The 15,340-nt window shown below is 43.1% G+C and overlaps 1 protein-coding gene across 1 annotated transcript in view; it reads right to left on the bottom strand.

Moving 5' to 3' along the window:
• LOC110491235 (calpain-2 catalytic subunit) overlaps positions 1 to 15,340 on the bottom strand; it is a 40,113-nt gene that overhangs the window by 9,103 nt on the left and 15,670 nt on the right. The window contains exons 5-11 of the mRNA XM_036946001.2: positions 12,030 to 12,198; positions 11,460 to 11,543; positions 8,925 to 9,010; positions 7,903 to 7,971; positions 6,305 to 6,465; positions 4,976 to 5,145; positions 3,569 to 3,792 (exon numbers count right to left, since the gene is read on the bottom strand). Coding sequence (XP_036801896.2) covers positions 3,569 to 3,792; positions 4,976 to 5,145; positions 6,305 to 6,465; positions 7,903 to 7,971; positions 8,925 to 9,010; positions 11,460 to 11,543; positions 12,030 to 12,198 — 963 coding nt within the window. The remainder of the gene's footprint in view (positions 1 to 3,568; positions 3,793 to 4,975; positions 5,146 to 6,304; positions 6,466 to 7,902; positions 7,972 to 8,924; positions 9,011 to 11,459; positions 11,544 to 12,029; positions 12,199 to 15,340) is intronic.

The raw sequence follows: 15,340 nt of genomic DNA, 5'->3' as shown, positions 1-15,340 counted from the left end.
TTGAATGATGAGGATGAAGAAGGTGATTGAATTTAGGACAATAGTGTGAGAATTGGTCTTCCTCTGTCCTGCACGCGCACACACCCGGAAAAACACCTATTTATTTATACTCGTCAGTATTACTTACTAAAACTGTTGTTCCACTAAGGTTTTTATTCTAAGAGAAATTAAAATGTTCAATTATATTCCATGATATTCTTACGATATATGTGTTGACTAAATATTGGCAAGTGATGTCTGCTAAATAATCAAGTTGATGACTCAGTCATATAGCCTCAACACCTACATAAAGCTGAGTGACTCAGTCATATAGCCTCGGCACCTACTGAGTGACTCAGTCATATAGCCTCGGCACCTACTGAGTGACTCAGTCATATAGCCTCAACACCTACTGAGTGACTCAGTCATATAGCCTCGGCACCTACATAAAGCTGAGTGACTCAGTCATATAGCCTCGGCACCTACATAAAGCTGAGTGACTCAGTCATATAGCCTCGGCACCTACTGAGTGACTCAGTCATATAGCCTCGGCACCTACATAAAGCTGAGTGACTCAGTCATATAGCCTCGGCACCTACATAAAGCTGAGTGACTCAGTCATATAGCCTCGGCACCTACTGAGTGACTCAGTCATATAGCCTCGGCACCTACTGAGTGACTCAGTCATATAGCCTCAACACCTACTGAGTGACTCAGTCATATAGCCTCGGCACCTACATAAAGCTGAGTGACTCAGTCATATAGCCTCGGCACCTACATAAAGCTGAGTGACTCAGTCATATAGCCTCGGCACCTACTGAGTGACTCAGTCATATAGCCTCGGCACCTACATAAAGCTGAGTGACTCAGTCATATAGCCTCGGAACCTACATAAAGCTGAGTGACTCAGTCATATAGCCTCGGCACCTACTGAGTGACTCAGTCATATAGCCTCGGCACCTACTGAGTGACTCAGTCATATAGCCTCGGCACCTACATAAAGCTGAGTGACTCAGTCATATAGCCTCGGCACCTACATAAAGCTGAGTGACTCGGTCATATAGCCTCGGCACCTACATAAAGCTGAGTGACTCAGTCATATAGCCTCGGCACCTACATAAAGCTGAGTGACTCAGTCATATAGCCTCGGCACCTACATAATGCTGAGTGACTCAGTCATATAGCCTCAGCACCTTAATAAAGCTGAGTGACTCAGTCATATAGCCTCAGCACCTACATAAAGCTGAATGACTCAGTCATATAGCAGCACCTACATAAAGCTGAGTGACTCAGTCATATAGCCTCACCTACATAAAGCTAAGTGACTCAGTCATGTAGCCTCGGCACCTAGATAAAGCTGAGTGACTCAGTCATGTAGCCTCACCTACATAAAGCTGAGTGACTCAGTCATATAGCCTCAGCACCTACATAAAGCTGAGTGACTCAGTCATATAGCCTCAGCACCTACATAAAGCTGAGTGACTCAGTCATATAGCCTCACCTACATAAAGCTGAGTGGCTAAGTCATATAGCCTCACCTACATAAAGCTGAGTGACTCAGTCATATAGCCTCACCTACATAAAGCTGAGTAACAGTCATATAGCGACACCTACATAACGCTGAGTGACTCAGTCATATAGCCTCGGCACCTACATAAAGCTGAGTGACTCAGTCATATAGCCTCGGCACCTACATAAAGCTGAGTGACTCAGTCATATAGCCTCACCTACATAAAGCTGAGTGACTCCGTCATATAGCCTCAGCACCTACATAAAGCGGAGTGAGTGACTCAGTCATATAGCCTCAGCACCTACATAAAGCTGAGTGACTCAGTCATATAGCCTCAACACCTACATAAAGCTGAGTGACTCAGTCATGTAGCCTCGGCACCTACATAAAGCTGAGTGACTCAGTCATGTAGCCTCGGCACCTAGATAAAGCTGAGTGACTCAGTCATGTAGCCTCGGCACCTACATAAAGCTGAGTTACTCAGTCATGTAGCCTCAGCACCTACATAAAGCTGAGTGACTCAGTCATATAGCCTCACCTACATAAAGCTGAGTGACTCAGTCATATAGCCTCACCTACATAAAGCTGAGTGACTCAGTCATATAGCCTCGGCACCTACTGAGTGACTCAGTCATATGGCCTAGGCACCTACATAAAGCTCAGTGACTCAGTCATAGAGCCTCGGCACCTACTGAGTGACTCAGTCATATAGCCTCACCTACATAAAGCTGAGTGACTCAGTCATATAGCCTCACCTACATAAAGCTGAGTGACTCAGTCATATAGCCTCGGCACCTACATAAAGCTGAGTGACTCAGTCATATAACCTCACCTACATAAAGCTGAGTGACTCAGTCATATAGCCTCACCTACATAAAGCTGAGTGACTCAGTCATATAGCCTCAGCACCTACATAAAGCTGAGTGACTCAGTCATTCATGGCTTTGGATCAAAATAAATAAGTACCAACATTCTTTCTGATAGTCATTAATAAAGAAATGTTTTGGTTGTCCTGATCCTATCCTGATCTCTTCCTTGTAACTGCAGATTTAACAAACAGTAATTGTTTTCCATTGCAAATAAGACACCACGGCTTGGCATTGGGAAAAGACGGGAGAGATGAACGCATATCTCTCTGTACATTCTGCTTCTTGATACGTTTTGAGAGCAACATTTTATCTTGTTGTCAAGCAAATTGTTCTGAACAAATGTTGCTGTTATAAGAAGGCTACATAAGAAGGCTACATAGAAGGCTACATAGAAGGCTACATAGAAGGCTACATAAGAAGGCTACATAGAAGGCTACATAGAAGGCTACATAATAAGGCTACATAGACCTGTTTTCCCCCACCAATCAACGCACAGAGAAAGACACAAATAATAACTGAATAGAGACAGTGATTTTATGAGCGTAATCAGATAATTATTATTGTGTTGTTTATGTGCTAACCATATGTGTTAAACATGTTACGTTTGTAGTGTAGACCAATTAATTGTGCTAATATTATATACTTATTATGGTCCGGCCCGCCGTCATCCAAATGTTATAATAGGATTTGAAGCAATAGCCTACTTGGGTGTCAACTATTTCAGCACCGTTTCACGCTGCTCTGAGACGAGCATAGGGACTGATCTTGATAAATCAATGAGATTTTTATTTCCCCTTAATCTCCGTTTGGGTATTGGTTAGACTACAATTAGGGTGTGGAAACGGTCACGTTGTACAGCGCCATATTTTCCTAACGGAAACCCTGAGGGTTTTGTTTTTCTTGGAATAGAAACACCATAATATTAATCAAATTAATTAAGATACATTTCTTAAAATCAATCCCATATACTATGTCCTGACAAAAAATAAAAAGGTTTTAAATTCTCTAGTACAGACAATATTACAAAAAGTCAAATGCTTCTCAAAGATGCCCTCTGGTGGTAAAACTAGCACTAACTAACATTAATGGCAACAATGGCGGACACTTAAATAACATGCCTTAGAATTCTGTGGCAGCCCGCAAGGTGTGCTGCAGTATGACGCAACTTTTACAGGAAGAATCACTGAACACACACACACACACTCCTTACTGAAATTGGGCCTGTTTCTCTGAGAACACTCGTAGGCAGAAGTCCCCGTTCAGGTCGGCCTCGAAGGTGGAGGGGACGATGAGGTATTCTCCTGGGGGCAGTTTGAAGCGGGTGCTGACCTCTCTCAGGTTGACGAAGGTCTCAGAGCGGGCCTTCTGGGCATGGGTCAGGAAATAGTTCTTATCCAGGTGGACCTCCCTCTGGCCGTGGAACTGTTGTGGTACCTGGGAGTTGAAACACATAATGTTACATCAGCAGCGTAGCCTAGTGGTTAGAGTGTAGGGACGGCAGGTAGCCTAGTGGTTAGAGTGTAGGGACGGCAGGTAACCTAGTGGTTAGAGTGTAGGGACGGCAGGTAGCCTAGTGGTTAGAGTGTAGGGACGGCAGGTAGCCTAGTGTTTAGAGTGTAGGGACGGCAGGTAGCCTAGTGGTTAGAGAGTAGGGACGGCAGGTAGCCTAGTGGTTAGAGTGTAGGGATGGCAGGTAGCCTAGTGGTTAGAGTGTAGGGATGGCAGGTAGCCTAGTGGTTAGAGTGTAGGGAGGGCAGGTAGCCTAGTGGTTAGAGTGTAGGGACGGCAGGTAGCCTAGTGGTTAGAGTGTAGGGACGGCAGGTAGCCTAGTGGTTAGAGTGTAGGGACGGTAAGTAGCCTAATGGTTAGAGTGTAGGGACGGCAGGTAGCCTAGTGGTTAGAGTGTAGGGTAGCCTAGTGGTCAGAGCGTTGGACTAGTAACTGAAAGGTTGCAAGATCGAATCCCCGAGCTGACAAGGTAAAAATCTGTCGTTCTGCCCCTGAACAAGGCAGTTAACCTACTGTTCCTAGGCCGTCATTGTAAATAAGAATTTGTTCTTAAACTGACTTGCCTGGTTAAATAAAGGTAAAATAAAAAAAAAAACATCACATAAGGTTAATGTTACATCAGCCACAACCAGAGGGGGATCTTCTGCAGCTCAGTTGGTAGAGCAAGGTGCTCAGAACAGCAGAATTGTGAGTTTGATTCCCGGGAAACCGCAGATTCTTAAAATGTATAGAGGTGTCTGCTAAATGTCATATTTTAATACAGTATAAATCACAATAAAAGTAACAGGCCTATAACAAACAGGACTGGTATTAATTATGGATTTATCTGACAGCAGTGGGTTTAATATAGCCTGAGTGCTGGTCTGTTTATCCTGCCAACTCAATGGCTTGACATGGATAGCAATGGAGTTTTAACTCCTGCCTCTGCATTGCTTGCTCTTTGGGGTTTTAGGCTGGGTATCTGTAATGCACTTTTTTGTGTGACAACTGCTGATTATGTAAACAGGGAATCATAAAACATAATTGATCGAATGATTGATTGGCGAGAGCACAAACAGATCTAGGACCAGTATATTATTATAATGATGCCGCCCCCCCCAAGCCCCACCTCATAGATGGCGAATCCGATGGTGTGCATGTCCTCTCCTACTTTCCTCATCCGTCTTCTGTTCTTCTGGATGAGTCCCACCACGAAGCTACAGCCCACCTCATTATCCCCCGGGTCGTCATCCTCTTCCTCCAGATTGATCTTGAATTGGGGATTCATCCAGAACGTGTCTGTGGGGGGAGGCGGGGGGCCAGGGTTATTATGAAGGAGATTACTGTTATAAAGTATGACTTAGTGTAGTGTGTGGTTGAGGTGTGTTTGTGGTATTTTTTAGAGGTATCTGTGGAAGGATCTGTGGAAGGATATGTGGAGGTATCTGTGGGAGGATCTGTGGAGGTATCTGTGGAGGTATCTGTGGAAGGATCTGTGGAGGTATCTGCGGAAGGATCTGTGGAGGGATCTGTGGAGGGATCTGTGGAAGGTATCTGTGGAAGGATCTGTGGAAGGATCTGTGGAAGGATCTGTGGAAGGATCTGTGGAAGGATCTGTGGAGGGATCTGTGGAAGGATCTGTGGAGGGATCTGTGAAAGGATCTGTGGAAGGAACTGTGGAGGTGTCTGTGGAAGGAACTGTGGAAGGATCTGTGGGAGTAGAGATTGACCAGGGTCAATATGAGAGTTGGGTTGAACAGAAGGTTAGAACAGAAGGTGTTTTATTCATACTCGTCGGCCATTTCCACTGCATGGATTTAGCCTGACGTTTGACATAAAGACTCCACTTCTGTGGCTGAGGAAACTGCCTGTAGAGGTTGGTGACACCTCAATTGGGGAGGACGGGCTCATAGTAATGGCTGGGACGGAATTAATGGAATGGTATGGAACTCAAAATACATATGGTTTCCTGATGTTTGATACCATTCCATTTAAGCCATTCCATTTACTCCATTCCATTTACTTCATTCCATTTACTCCTATTCCATTAACGCCATTCCATTTACTCCATTCTATTTACTCCATTCACGCCATTCCCTTTACTCCATTCCATTAACGCCATTCCATTTACTCCATTCCATTTACTCCATTCCATTAACGCCATTCCATTAACGCCATTCCATTAACGCCATTCCATTTACTCCATTCCATTTACTCCATTCCATTTACTCCATTCCATTAACGCCATTCTATTAACGCCATTCCATTTACTCCATTCCATTTACGCCATTCCATTAACGCCATTCCACTTACTCCATTCCATTTACGCCATTCCATTAACGCCATTCCATTTACTCCATTCCATTTACTCCATTCCATTTACTCCATTATTATGAGCTGTCCTCCCGTAAACAGCCTCCTGTGGTGTGTGTGTCTGTGTGTATGGGGCGTGCTTTACGGGCATTATTCCTGCATCCTCCTGCGGTCGATCCTTTCCTCCAGGCCCCGTCGTAGTTGGTCACACTCCATTGTTTTGTATCATCGGAGGTCAGGGTGTCAGGGGTCAGAGTGCAGATCTCCAGACGATGGTAATTCTTCATGAAGTCCGTGTACGACATCCTGTAAAGACATGAGCAACACCAAGTCAGAGAAGGACATCCTGTAAAGACACGAAGCAACACCAAGTCAGAGAAGGACATCCTGTAAAGACCAAGTCGGTAAACTATTATTCCTTAACACACAAATCAAGCTCGGTTGGTCAAGCACGGCCCTTGTAAGGCCAGGATAGTGGGTTTGATTCCAATGGGGCGGCAGAGTAGCCTAGTGGTTAGAGTGTTGGACTAGTAACCGGAAGGTTGTAAGTTCAAATCCCCGAGCTGACAAGGTACAAATCTGTCGTTCTGCCCCTGAACAAGGCAGTTAACCCACTGTTCCTAGGCCGTCATTGAAAATATGATTTTGTTCTTAACTGACTTGCCTAGTTAAATAAAGGTAAAATAAAAAAAATTGCTTTCGATAAAAGTATCTCATTCCCAGAAACTTCTGTGCTTCTGCATTGCTTGCTGTTTGGGGTTTTAGACTGGGCTGTACAGCACTTTGAGATATCAGCTGATGTACGAATAAATTTGATTTGATTTGATGTACGAAGAGCCTGGTGGACCAACGGGTCAAACCACACACACTACATATGCTAACGTACATCCCACACACACATCATATATGGGGATCATATGATGACCTTACTAAACCAGGTGAACTAAACCAACAGCATCATATATGCTGTTGCTACTCTGTTTGTTATCTGCAACGAGCTCGGAAGTAAGCAATTCAATGGTATTTAAATTTGAAACTTGGCGTTCGTTAGCAAACAGACAAAAACAGGGAGAAACTCCCAGCTGTCTCAATCAGCTTCATCTACCAACCAATCATCTTCCCCCTATCCTTCCCCCATACATGTTGGGTCTCGCCTCTATTTGTAGCACCGTCTTGGGAGTCGCGTGATTCGCTAAAATGAAACGATGACAAATACTTTTCTCAGTAAGTTGGGCGTGACCACAGAATTCCAAGGTAGAATTCTTTAGTCACTCCCACTGAGGCCTCTGTGCTCAATAGCCTGGGGACACATGAGATAAATGGCCTTTATATTATATATGCAGTATTAACACAGACTGTGAAATCCAACCTGTGGAACAGAACACAAAAAACACCACAAAACAGAAATGACATTTGCCAGTTCAATATTCTCCAAGCAATAACCTGATTTGTCTGTCTGTTAAAAAATAATATATATATACACACATTTCACAATACAAAGCAACACAGGTCATTTGATCAGACACAAGCCATGACACGACTCACACGGTTAAACCCAGGCACACCTTGGCTTAGACCCACACAACTTTAATCATAACAGATACTTAGGATAATGAGATTATAACGTGTTGCTTAAGTGGCCGTAAGGGAGCTAAAATAAGAAAATAAATCATTAAAATAACAGATCCTTGGGATATAATTATGGGCTGGCCCGTTGAGTGCTGTAGAAAAAAAACACTTTACCAGAACTCTCCATCGTCTGCTTTCACAACGTCACGCTCAGAAAAATCTACGCTGTTCCACTCCGAGGAGCTAGAGAGAGAGAGAGAGAGAAAGAGAGAGAGACACAGAGAGAATAATCAGTTTCTTTAACAAGTGTGTGGTAACCATCAGTGTTGATTCAATTCAGAAAGCAAGTTGAAATTCCAATAACATTTCTCAGTTGACTTCCTAAATTAACTGAACTGGAATTGAACCCACCCAGTTTGAATTGAACCCACCCAGTTTGAATTGAACCCACCCAGTTTGAATTGAACCCACCCAGTTTGAATTGAACCCACCCAGTTTGAATTGAACCCACCCAGTTTGAATTAAACCCACCCAGTTTGAATTAAACCCACCCAGTTTGAAATGAACCCACCCAGTTTGAATTGAACCCACCCAGTTTGAATTGAACCCACCCAGTTTGAATTGAACCCACCCAGTTTGAATTAAACCCACCCAGTTTGAATTGAACCCACCCAGTTTGAATTGAACCCACCCAGTTTGAAATGAACCCACCCAGTTTGAATTGAACCCACCCAGTTTGAATTGAACCCACCCAGTTTGAATTGAACCCACCCAGTTTGAATTGAACCCACCCAGTTTGAATTGAACCCACCCAGTTTGAATTGAACACACCCAGTTTGAATTGAACCCACCCAGTTTGAATTGAACCCACCCAGTTTGAATTGAACCCACCCAGTTTGAATTGAACCCACCCAGTTTGAATTGAACCCACCCAGTTTGAATTGAACCCACCCAGTTTGAATTGAACCCACCCAGTTTGAATTGAACCCACCAGGTTTGAATTGAACCCACCCAGTTTGAATTGAACCCACCCAGTTTGAATTGAACCCACCAGGTTTGAATTGAACCCACCCAGTTTGAATTGAACCCACCCAGTTTGAATTGAACCCACCCAGTTTGAATTGAACCCACCCAGTTTGAATTGAACCCACCCAGTTTGAATTGAACCCACCCACTACTCTGAGGTTCTCTCTTACTTGTCACTCCAGGCCCCAGTCCACTCCACTGTTCCCCAGGGGTTACGCACTCTGACCAGCTTCTCCTTGCGCCCACGGTAGTTCACCTGGTTTAGTAAGGTCATCATACAGTAGTTAAGGTTTAGTAAGGTCATCATACAGTAGTTAAGGTTTAGTAAGGTCATCATACAGTAGTTAAGGTTTAGTAAGGTCATCATACAGTAGTTAAGGTTTAGTAAGGTCATCATACAGTAGTTAAGGTTTAGTAAGGTCATCATACAGTAGTTAAGGTTTAGTAAGGTCATCATACAGTAGTTAAGGTTTAGTAAGGTCATCATACAGTAGTTAAGGTTTAGTAAGGTCATCATACAGTAGTTAAGGTTTAGTAAGGTCATCATACAGTAGTTAAGGTTTAGTAAGGTCATCATACAGTAGTTAAGGTTTAGTAAGGTCATCATACAGTAGTTAAGGTTTAGTAAGGTCATCATACAGTAGTTAAGGTTTAGTAAGGTCATCATACAGTAGTTAAGGTTTAGTAAGGTCATCATACAGTAGTTAAGGTTTAGTAAGGTCATCATACAGTAGTTAGGTCCTGCTTTGGGTTCAGACAGATCTCATACATCAGTCGTCACCAACAATTTCCGAGTCAAGATCAACTTTCGCAGTCCAAAAGTAAGCTCAGATCTACCGCTCAGATTTATAAAATTAACAGAAATAAAAACAGCTATGTATGAATGAGGTGTGCAGTAGCCCTAATACATTATCACATCATAGTGGCTATATGCCTGGTCTAATACATTATCACATCATAGTGGCTATATGCCTGGTCTAATACATTATCACAGCATATTGGCTATATGCCTGGTCTAATACATTATCACAGCATATTGGCTATATGCCTGGTCTAATATATTATCACAGCATATTGGCTATATGCCTGGTCTACTACATTATCACAGCATATTGGCTATATGCCTGGTCTACTACATTATCACAACATATTGTCTATATGCCTGGTCTACTACATTATCACAGCATATTGGCTATATGCCTGGTCTACTACATTATCACAACATATTGTCTATATGCCAGATCTCGTTCCCCCCCCCCCCCCCCCCCCCGAGTTCCCAGTTGTCTGGAACGCATTGAATTCGGAAGTCGGAAATTACGACTTCCCAGTTGTTTTGAACACGGCATTAGTCTCAGCGGAGGGAGAGAGCTGCAGAGGGTCCGCCTCTCAGTCCCTGCTCGCTCTCGCCTTCCTTTCCGCCGGTGAGACTAATCAGAGGGGCCAGTCTTCCACCTGGTGGCGTAACGAGTCGCTCCGCATCTGCCTCATGAACAAATAAAATATTGTTCCTATGAACAGAGAATGTAAAATATTCATCGATATTAAAATGGACACGACGAGCTGCTAATAATAATTAAAACGCAGAGCTATCGATATAATCGGCTACTCATTCATTGAAGCTGCAGCGCGAGTGGAATTACGGTGCTGAATAAAAACAGAAAAATTAACTCAGTCAAAAACTGCAGCTCTTTGACAGTTTCTCTGTGGTCATGGCTTTAAGTTAGTTCATTTTACGTAGTTTAGTATCAAACTTTGCTGTGTCCGTCGAAGCTCTGTTCGCGCAGGGCTATCTGATTGGCCAGCCCAGTAGGCGCACTCGATTTACCCACAGATCTCCCGGTCCGCCGGGTAGGCGGAGTTTTCAGACAAATTAAATGGTTCAAAATGGGAACACTTTGTTTATCCGGTGCGCAGGACTTGTGAATCAAGTGCACCGGAGGTCAACAGCGCTACACACACACACAAAAAAAGGTGCCCATGCCTTTTATCCTTGGATTTTCAACAGAAATGACAGATAGACTCCTAATGCATTGAACAACGATCAGTAGATCGCGATCGATCGGTTGGCGACTACTGTCATATACTATGAGGAACTTTGATAGGCTGGATCTGTTGGTGTTGTATAGCCAACTCATATATATATATATATATATATATATATATATATATGGTCGTTGTCAATATGATAGGATTAACTTGTGTCAGTCACACAGTACTGCTGTATGCAACATAGACACATGACACACTCAACATAATGCATACATCATACATACATGTTGGCTATAAAGCACAAACAGACCTGCGACCAGGCCTGGACTTTGTGCATATACTGTATGACAGGGATCGACAACTAGATTCAGCCGATGGACGATGTTGTTGTTGTTGTTGTTGTTGTTGAGTAGACTGCAAATTGACCGGAAGAAGCCCAAGTAGATAATGTTTGACTAAAACTTTATAATTTCACACCTTGCTTACATTTGTATATGATCAAAGGTCTCTATTATGCGTTGGAATACTTGGGAGCGGATTTCTAAAATTAAAATCACTAGGAGATGATTTCCTGGTGTTTTACCATCTTTTTGTGTGTGTGTTGGGGGGGTTGCTCCGAAAACTTGGGGGGCCAAATGAAACCAACAGCGGGCCAAATTCTGCCCTCCAGTCGGGGAACCCGTGCTGTATGAAATATTGAGTCTGTCTAACGTTACCTCCATTGCCCCGGTCAGAGAGTAGGCGTGTCCTTTCACCAGCTTCTGATAGGTGACGGCCTCCGAGTCTGCTTGACTGGTGATCTGGAGAGACAGGGAACCGAACCGTAACTAAATCAGAACCAACACCATGGAAAAAACCCCTGATAATATCACAACCAAACAGCACACAGAACCTGCACTAAAATAATTATCCACGGACACAGTTCATTCAGCTTTTTAGTCTAGGATTAGGCTTAATCTGTGCCCAGGAAACCACCACCAAATGTTTACTGCATTTAAAAAGGTGACAGATGTTTTTATCCAGAGCGACTTATGTTTCGTGGCACAGTGCTGTGAAGAACCCCCCCCCCCCCCCCCCCAAGTATCATGCTATTAAAACCAAATCTTAGATATTATCATGTCCTTCACTGCATGTAACAGTCTCCATTATGTTTGTTATAGAAGATGCTCTTATCCCGTAAAACAACAACATATCACAATCATGTTTTCATTAAACCTGAAACCTTCCAAACTGGATGATGATGATGATGATGATGATGATGATGGTAATATAAATGTTATACACACGTCGATGGAACAGCCCAGCAGAGCTCCAGAGGCCAGGGCTTTCCTGATGATCTGGAACAGGTCGGAGGGAGCCTTCTTCAGGTCATAGTTCTCTGCTATCCCTCCTGTGAAGTCCTCAAAGCCCTCAGTGGTGGAGCCCCCTGACAGAGCCTCATAGCATCCATTCACCCTGAGACAGAGAGACAGACAATATATTCAGACTCATAGCATCCATTCACCCTGAGACAGAGACAAACAATATATTCAGACTCATAGCATCCATTCACCCAGAGACAGAGAGACAGACAATATATTCAGACTCATAGCATCCATTCACCCTGAGACAGAGACAAACAATATATTCAGACTCATAGCATCCATTCACCCAGAGACAGAGAGACAGACAATATATTCAGACTCATAGCATCCATTCACCCTGAGACAGAGACAGACAATATATTCAGACTCATAGCATCCATTCACCCTGAGACAGAGAGACAATATATTCAGACTCATAGCATCCATTCACCCAGAGACAGAGAGACAGACAATATATTCAGACTCATAGCATCCATTCACCCTGAGACAGAGAGACAATATATTCAGACTCATAGCATCCATTCACCCTGAGACAGAGAGACAGACAATATATTCAGACTCATAGCATCCATTCACCCTGAGACAGAGACAAACAATATATTCAGACTCATAGCATCCATTCACCCAGAGACAGAGAGACAGACAATATATTCAGACTCATAGCATCCATTCACCCTGAGACAGAGAGACAATATATTCAGACTCAGAGCATCCATTCACCCTGAGACAGAGAGACAGACAATATATTCAGACTCATAGCATCCATTCACCCTGAGACAGAGAGACAATATATTCAGACTCATAGCATCCATTCACCCTGAGACAGAGAGACAGACAATATATTCAGACTCATAGCATCCATTCACCCTGAGACAGAGACAGACAATATATTCAGACTCATAGCATCCATTCACCCTGAGACAGAGACAGACAATATATTCAGACTCATAGTATCCATTCACCCTGAGACAGAGAGACAATATATTCAGACTCATAGCATCCATTCACCCTGAGACAGAGACAGACAATATATTCAGACTCATAGCATCCATTCACCCTGAGACAGAGACAGACAATATATTCAGACTCATAGCATCCATTCACCCTGAGACAGAGACAGACAATATATTCAGACTCATAGCATCCATTCACCCTGAGACAGAGAAAGACAATATATTCAGACTCATAGCATCCATTCACCCTGAGACAGAGAAAGACAATATATTCAGACTCATAGCATCCATTCACCCTGAGACAGAGAGACAATATATTCAGACTCATAGCATCCATTCACCCTGAGACAGAGAGACAGACAATATATTCAGACTCATAGCATCCATTCACCTTGAGACAGAGAGACAGACAATATATTCAGACTCATAGCATCCATTCACCCTGAGACAGAGAAAGACAATATATTCAGACTCATAGCATCCATTCACCCTGAGACAGAGAAAGACAATATATTCAGACTCATAGCATCCATTCACCCTGAGACAGAGAGACAATATATTCAGACTCATAGCATCCATTCACCCTGAGACAGAGAGACAATATATTCAGACTCAGAGCATCCATTCACCCTGAGACAGAGAGACAGACAATATATTCAGACTCATAGCATCCATTCACCCTGAGACAGAGAGACAATATATTCAGACTCATAGCATCCATTCACCCTGAGACAGAGAAAGACAATATATTCAGACTCATAGCATCCATTCACCCTGAGACAGAGACAAACAATATATTCAGACTCATAGCATCCATTCACCCTGAGACAGAGAGACAGAGAGACAGACAATATATTCAGACTCATAGCATCCATTCACCCTGAGACAGAGAGACAATATATTCAGACTCATAGCATCCATTCACCCTGAGACAGAGAAAGACAATATATTCAGACTCATAGCATCCATTCACCCTGAGACAGAGAGACAATATATTCAGACTCATAGCATCCATTCACCCTGAGACAGAGACAGACAATATGTTCAGACTCATAGCATCCATTCACCCTGAGACAGAGAGACAGACAATATATTCAGACTCATAGCATCCATTCACCCTGAGACAGAGAGACAATATATTCAGACTCATAGCATCCATTCACCCTGAGACAGAGACAGACAATATGTTCAGACTCATAGCATCCATTCACCCTGAGACAGAGACAGACAATATATTCAGACTCATAGCATCCATTCACCCTGAGACAGAGAGACAATATATTCAGACTCATAGCATCCATTCACTCTGAGACAGAGACAGACAATATATTCAGACTCATAGCATCCATTCACCCTGAGACAGAGAGACAATATATTCAGACTCATAGCATCCATTCACCCTGAGACAGAGACAGACAATATATTAAGACTCATAGCATCCATTCACCCTGAGACAGAGACAGACAATATATTCAGACTCATAGCATCCATTCACCCTGAGACAGAGACAGACAATATATTAAGACTCATAGCATCCATTCACCCTGAGCGACAGAGAGACAGACAATATATTCAGACTCATAGCATCCATTCACCCTGAGACAGAGAAAGACAATATATTCAGACTCATAGCATCCATTCACCCTGAGACAGAGACAGACAATATATTCAGACTCATAGCATCCATTCACCCTGAGACAGAGAGACAATATATTCAGACTCATAGCATCCATTCACCCTGAGACAGAGAAAGACAATATATTCAGACTCATAGCATCCATTCACCCTGAGACAGAGACAAACAATATATTCAGACTCATAGCATCCATTCACCCTGAGACAGAGAGACAGAGAGACAGAGAGACAGACAATATATTCAGACTCATAGCATCCATTCACCCTGAGACAGAGAGACAATATATTCAGACTCATAGCATCCATTCACCCTGAGACAGAGAAAGACAATATATTCAGACTCATAGCATCCATTCACCCTGAGACAGAGAGACAATATATTCAGACTCATAGCATCCATTCACCCTGAGACAGAGACAGACAATATGTTCAGACTCATAGCATCCATTCACCCTGAGACAGAGACAGACAATATATTCAGACTCATAGCATCCATTCACCCTGAGACAGAGAGACAATATATTCAGACTCATAGCATCCATTCACCCTGAGACAGAGACAGACAATATATTAAGACTCATAGCATCCATTCACCCTGAGACAGAGACAGACAATATATTCAGACTCATAGCATCCATTCACCCT

The sequence above is a fragment of the Oncorhynchus mykiss genome, chromosome 16 (genome assembly GCF_057628025.1).
Source record: "Oncorhynchus mykiss isolate SJ-2025 chromosome 16, ASM5762802v1, whole genome shotgun sequence".
Lineage (NCBI taxonomy): Eukaryota > Metazoa > Chordata > Actinopteri > Salmoniformes > Salmonidae > Oncorhynchus > Oncorhynchus mykiss.
The sequence above is the reverse complement of the archived record's forward strand: the minus strand, read 5'-3'. Positions and strand labels throughout refer to the sequence as shown.